We start from the raw sequence: 6,562 nt of genomic DNA, 5'->3' as shown, positions 1-6,562 counted from the left end.
CCCAAGATATTTGTAGCTTTCTACACAATCCACCGCCTGGTCTTTGATGACCGTAGAGTAATAATTAGAAGCACTGTTTCTAAAATCTATGATCATGTCTTTTGTTTTTTCTATATTTAACTCCAAATAGGATTTGTCACACCAGGAGACAAACTCTTCAATAACAGACCATGACCAGATTCACCAGAGGGGAGGAGCTGAAACTCAGCATGTAAAGGGTGGGAACAGTCTCCAATAATGAAACTCGCCTTATGCTGTAACTGATTGGAATAAAGACCTACAAGGTTGAGTTGAGATTCACCTATGATCTTACTAGCCCACCTTGTGACCAGATTCACCATCCCTTGTGTTGCTGCAACATAGGAAACGGGGGTGTTTCATACAGACGCTGAAGGGTACCTTTAGCATAAAATCCTTATGCTTTGTCACGCTGGCTGAAAGCGTCAGTTATGACGCATTGAGATGAGAACGTATTGGTGTGAGAGTTCTACATCTACAATATTTCTCTTAGGAATAGTGGAGTCATCAAATCAAAGCTTCTTCACTTTAAACTATTCTGTCAGTGTAAGCATCATATAGCTTCATAACAATGTTTGAAAAAGCAAATACTGAATCTATTTGTTATTGTCTGATAGTTGAAATAGAGATTATTTATTTCTTCCTGGAATTCATATAGTTTTATTATCATTTCTTTAAAAACATGATGTGGAATAGAAGCTGAAAACCAGGAGTTTAAGAGGTTCAGAGTGAATTATCCAGTGGAGATTTTTCTTGTTATATTCCATTCATCCATCCATCTTCATCCGCTTATCCGGGATCGGGTCGCGTGGGCAGCAGCTCCAGCAGCAAATTTCTCTTTCCCGGGCCACATTAACCAGCTCTGACTCAGGGATCCTGAGGCGTTCCCAGGCCAGTGTGGAGATATAATCTCTCCACCTAGTTCTGGGTCTTCCCTGAGGCCTCCTCCCAGTTGGACGTGCATGGAACACCTCCCTAGGTAGGCGTCCAGGAGGCATCTTTACCAGATGCCCAAACCATCTCAACTGGCTCCTTTCAACACAAAGGAGCAGCAGCTCTACTCTGAGCTCCTCGCGGATGGCTGAGTTTCTCACCCTATCTCTAAGGTAGACACCAGCCACCCGCCTGAGGAAGCCCATTTTGGCCGCTTGTACCTGTGATCTCGTTCTTTCGGCAGTAAAGCGAGTGCAATACCGCCCCCGATGCTCCGATTCTCCGGCCAATCTCCAGCTCCAGTCTCCCCTCACTTGTGAACAAGACCCCGAGGTACTTGAACTACTTCACTTTGGGTAAGGACTCGTTCCCTACATAGAGTTGGCACTCCACCGGTTTCCTGCTGAGAACCATGGCCTCAGATTTAGAGGTGCTAATCCTCATCCCAACCGCTTCACACTCAGCTGAGTGTTCGAAACATGCGGCCTCAAATCCAATTAAACGATTACAAAACGATCATCGATCTTCGGCCTAGGGTGCTCTGGTACTGTGTACACTTATGAGCATCCTTATGTTCGAACATGGTGTTCGTTATAGACAATCCATGACTAGCACATAAGTCTAATAACAAACACCCACTCTGGTTTAGATCAGGGAGGCTGTTCCTCCCAATCACACCTCTCCAAGTATCTCCATCATTACCCACACCCGCCTGGCGCCTCACACCCTGGGCAACTCCAGAGAAGAATAGGCTCCATCCCCTATCAAGGAGTACGGTTCCAGAACAGAGACTGTGCGTGGAGGTCAGCCCCACCAGATCCAACTGGTAGTGCTCCATCTCCCGCACCAGTTCCAGCTCCTTCCCCCACAGATAGGTGACGTTCCAAGTCCCCAGAGCCAGCCTCTGCCGCCTGGGTCTGGCCCTTGGCTTCCTCCGGGCAGGGTCTCTCTTCCTCTTCCTCGATTAGTCATAGGGGTCTTTATGAACCATTCTCAGTCTGACCACTCACCTGGAACCACTTTGCCTTGGGAGACCCTACCAGGAGCACTAGGCTCCTGACAACACAACCTCCAGGCTCACATGGGCACGCAAACCTCCCCGCCATGGTAAGGTGATGATTCCCGGAGAGGTCTTGTTGTATTAAGCATTTAAATGTGGAGCTCAACATTGCTCTGCCACTGTCAATGGACTAAACCACTGAAGAAGAAAAGAGACTTTAGCATTAAGATCTTCAGTGTGGATCAGTAAAATATCAGCCTTATGTCTGCACTTTAGTGTCACCACAACTTTCACATCATATTAATCTCAGCACAGAAGGAAAAAATGGTGTCTGACCTCAGAGTCTCCAGTCTGCAGTGTGGACTCTCCAGAAAACCACACAGCAGCTTCACTCCTGAATCCTGCAGCTGGTTGTTATTCAGGTCCAGCTCTCTCAGATGGGAGGGGTTGGACTTCAGAGCTGAGGCCAGAGAAGCACAGCTGATCTCTGACAAACAGCAGCCCCACAATCTGAACAAAGAATAAATGGTGGAGATAAAAATCCATTTCTAATCCAATCAGATGTGTTCAGGTTTTAAATGTGGAGTCCTAATCAATGAGCTTTTCCCTAAAATGAGTAGAGGGTCTTTGTCATTGTGTTATTGTGGATCATCATAATGTCAGCCTTCTACAGACATCATCCAAATGTCAGCACAACATTCATACACCTATTCATGTCAACACAGATCAATAACATGCTGCTGATCTCAGGTCTGTGTGTGTGTGTGTGTGTGTGTGTGTGTGTGTGTGTGTGTGTGTGTGTGTGTGTGTGTGTGTGTGTGTGTGTGTGTGTGTGTGTGTGTGTGTGTATCTGAAGGATCAATATCAGTGATCAGAAATGTGAAAACACATTGAAACCAAGTAAACTTGATCACTTTAAAACAAATATTAGTTCAGAGGATCTTCTGTGTACAGATGTGACCATTTACCAAAAATTAGAAACATCAACAACATAACAGTGGACATTTTCTAAAGTTTCTTTAAGAAACACAAGTCTTTGTGACTGCAGACGAAATTCCAGTCTGGAATAATGATCAAATCAGACATGTTGGTACATGTTATTTTCATTCTCTTCTGTTTCTTCTAATTCATAACAACCATGTGTCACTTTTTTTCTATAAAATTCCAAAATGACCGATATGAAATAAAAAGACTTTGAACAAGACTTTAAGTAAATCCAAAACCTTGCAGAGCTCTTTACCACCTGTCCCAGCACTTCTGATGCTCATTTCAAAGCACAGATTTAGACTCTCCTCATCACCACTGTCATCTCCATCAACACACAGCTGACTGACTGTGAGCTTCATCCTCAGGTGTCTTTAGAACTGGATCAACATGAATCCACTTTGAGTTCAGACTAAATTTGGAGCCAAACTATCCAGACTGACAAAGTTTTAAAAAGAGCTGTTGTGATTTGTGCTCAGACAAACCCAGAAAACAAGAGAACTGAAGGAAATTTAAAACTTCTATTATGGATTTCATTTGGTAGATATACACAGGACAAGAGCAGAATACATGAACTGACCTCAGAGTCTCCAGTCTACAGTTTGGACTCTCCAGTCCAGCAGACAGCAGCTTCACTCCTGAATCCTCCAGATAGTTTTTACTCAGGTCCAGCTCTCTCAGATGGGAGGGGTTGGACTTCAGAGCTGAGGCCACAACTTCACAGTGAGTCCCTGAGAGTCCACAGAGGGAGAGTCTGTGATGACAGATAATATAAAACTTAAAATCTAATAAAATCTGACTCTTTATTCTAAAAAAAGACTTTTTTTTTGCATTTTGCATCACAAAGCACATTAACAGGAGAGGCTGCAGCTCAGCTGCTCCTGTCCACATGTCCAAGTGTCCTTGAGCAACATAATGAACCACATTATTACTGCTTTGGACAAAAGTGTCTACAAATTAATGTAATGTGAACATGTCATATTGTGATTAACAGGGTGCTGTGATTTGTGTTTGTTAAACTTTATTTTAACGTGATGTTCACGGAGCTGTAAAATCACTGCAGGTTGGAACTGCACTCGTATGGATTTACCTCAGTCATGCGCTTGTGTGTGTTTTGTGCATCTTTGATGCATCTTATGCCACTCCATCTGCTTTTCATCTGCCATTAAATTAATTTAATGACTCCTGTTGTATTGATAGTATAATTAGTACTAAAGACTGTATTATTACCATTTTATTGGTAATAGTTTTTCTCAAGTGGAGTTCAGCTGTTTAACAGCATCATTTCTTCTGAGCTCGGTGATGATAAAATCCCTCCTCTGAACTGAAGCTGCTGAGCTCTCCTTCACTGGCAGAATGAACCTGGAGGCCGTCCCAGCAGCTGACTATGTAATGAGCTGCTGTCTGAGGAAACCAGCTGCTAAATACACAAAGACTGTGGCTGCACATTCAATGAAAGCCACAGTGGAAATGTGTGTGTTACAGATACCGCACAGCAGCACCCAGAAACTGTAAAATCTCCTCATTTAGGAGGAAAACCAGTGGAGCATGCGCTCTTGATTACAGTCCCTGGGTAAACCACAGTCTCACAGCGCCACCTACTGTCCACAAACTGCTGCAGCAGATTTAACATTTTGATTTCCAAACCACATTACTCATAGAAACAGCAGAGAAAGTCCTTTTCAAAAGAGGAAACATACAGATATAATCTCAAATTATCAAACACCATCAAATCTAATAATTCTTTTCACACAAATGTGCTCACACTCTAGTGGGCATCACATGTGCTGCTGTTTTCTCTGCATATCTTGCCTTTAGTGTTTCTGCTGTGAAATGGTGCAGAAAGGAAACACATTGTCTGACAGTTTGTGTTTGCAAACTGATTATTTCTCACATTAAGTTTTAAAAACGCTCTCTATTAGTGAACATTACTGAAGTAGCTTTGGAATTTACCAGTTTATAGACCAGTCCTTTCAAATCCTACCAGAGAGAGAGCTTCCTTACTGTTTCTAAATCAAACTCATTTCTAATGCAGCAAAACACATGAAGAGACATTCATTGTTGGAACTAAACAATGTAAAGTGGCATCTTTTATTTAATGAGGATGGAGTGGGGGATGTTCTGTTCGCTCTTCAAGAGGGAGGATGGCCTCCCCTCACATCCTCTTAAATCAAACAATAATTAGAGATATTGTATAAAGTGTGAAAATGGACAGAACAGTCCTTCATATGAAACAGCTCCCAAACTGCAGAGAAAAACTAGAAGAGCAATAACTGCATGAAAGCTTCAAGTGCCGTTAGCTCCAGCAGATCACAGATACGACATGTCTGTGTGTCTGTATAGAAGAAGAACAAGAAACAGACACAGTATAGAAACAGAGTGCAGACACTGGATCAGTGGAAAAATAAAAAGACTGCTGGGATAAAATGATGACTGTCAAAACATTTTCAGCACAAACTCTTAATCCTCAAGTTTTCCTGCTGGATTTGTGTCAAGCCTCCATCACCCAAAGAAAGATAGAAGATGATAGAAGATACTTGTGTTAAACTCCAAATCTAGTCTCCAAACATCATTTCTGTGTTTCTATCCATCAAGTTAGTGACACATGTAGAATTATTTCAATATGCAGCTTTAATACTAGTTTAGGAAACTTTTATAGTGTGGAGGTTTTATATTGAGCGTGTGTGTAAAGTGTGGATCTTTACTGTAATACTGATGCTTCAGCTTTACAGTGTTGATAATCACATCTGGACTTACTGAGCCTTTCTGCAGTTCCTCACAGCTGGAATCAGTCTCTGTCGTCCCTGGTCTGATGTGTTGTACTTCTTCAGGTCCAACTCATCCAGAACCTCCTCTGACATCTGCAGCATGTAGGCCAGAGCTGAGCAGTGGAACACAGAGAGTTCCTTCTCTGATCTGTTCTCTGACTTCAGGAACTCTTGGATCTCCTGATGTACTGAGTGGTTGTTCATCTCCGTCAGACAGTGGAAGATGTTGATGCTTCTGTCAGGAGAGATCATGTACATGATCATCTCCTTCAGGTTGTTGATGGCTCTCTGGAAGATTTCTGGACTGTTGTCTGTCCGACCCAGCAGGCCTCCTAAGAGTCTCTGGTTGGACTCCATAGAGAGGCCATGAAGGAAGCGAACAAACAGGTCCAGGTGGCCATTTTTACTTTTGAGAGATTTCTCCATGGAACTCCTCAGGAAGTCCTCCAGTCTCTCTGTGTTCCTGCTGGTGAAACAGTGGAACCTGTAGACTGCAGCCAGAAACTCCTGAACGCTCAGATGAACAAAGCAGTAGACTGTTTTCTGGAAGATCACACTCTCTCTTTTGAAGATCTCTGTACAAACTCCTGAGTACACCGAGGCCTCTGTGACATCAAGACCACACTGCTCCAGGTCTTCTTGGTAGAACATGATGTTTCCTTTCTCCAGCTGTTCAAACGCCAGCCTCCCCAGCTTCAGAAGAACCTCCCTGTCAGCCTCCGTCAGCTCCTGTGGACTCGTCTCATGTCCCTCATCGTACTTCTGCTTCTTCCTCTTTATCTGAACCAGCAGGAAGTGTGAGTACAGGTCAGTCAGGGTCTTGGGCAGCTCTCCTCTCTGCTCTGTAGTCAACATGTGC

At 43.4% G+C, this 6,562-nt stretch overlaps 1 protein-coding gene across 1 annotated transcript in view; it reads right to left on the bottom strand.

Annotated features, from left to right (window-relative positions):
* LOC123963829 (ribonuclease inhibitor-like) overlaps nt 1–6,562 on the bottom strand; it is a 19,963-nt gene that overhangs the window by 7,512 nt on the left and 5,889 nt on the right. Inside the window, exons 2-4 of the mRNA XM_046040897.1 lie at nt 5,693–6,558; nt 3,516–3,689; nt 2,288–2,461 (exon numbers count right to left, since the gene is read on the bottom strand). Of these exons, the coding sequence (XP_045896853.1) occupies nt 2,288–2,461; nt 3,516–3,689; nt 5,693–6,558 (1,214 nt within the window). The remainder of the gene's footprint in view (nt 1–2,287; nt 2,462–3,515; nt 3,690–5,692; nt 6,559–6,562) is intronic.

The sequence above is a fragment of the Micropterus dolomieu genome, linkage group LG23 (genome assembly GCF_021292245.1).
Source record: "Micropterus dolomieu isolate WLL.071019.BEF.003 ecotype Adirondacks linkage group LG23, ASM2129224v1, whole genome shotgun sequence".
Taxonomy (NCBI): Eukaryota; Metazoa; Chordata; class Actinopteri; order Centrarchiformes; family Centrarchidae; genus Micropterus; species Micropterus dolomieu.
The sequence above is the reverse complement of the archived record's forward strand: the minus strand, read 5'-3'. Positions and strand labels throughout refer to the sequence as shown.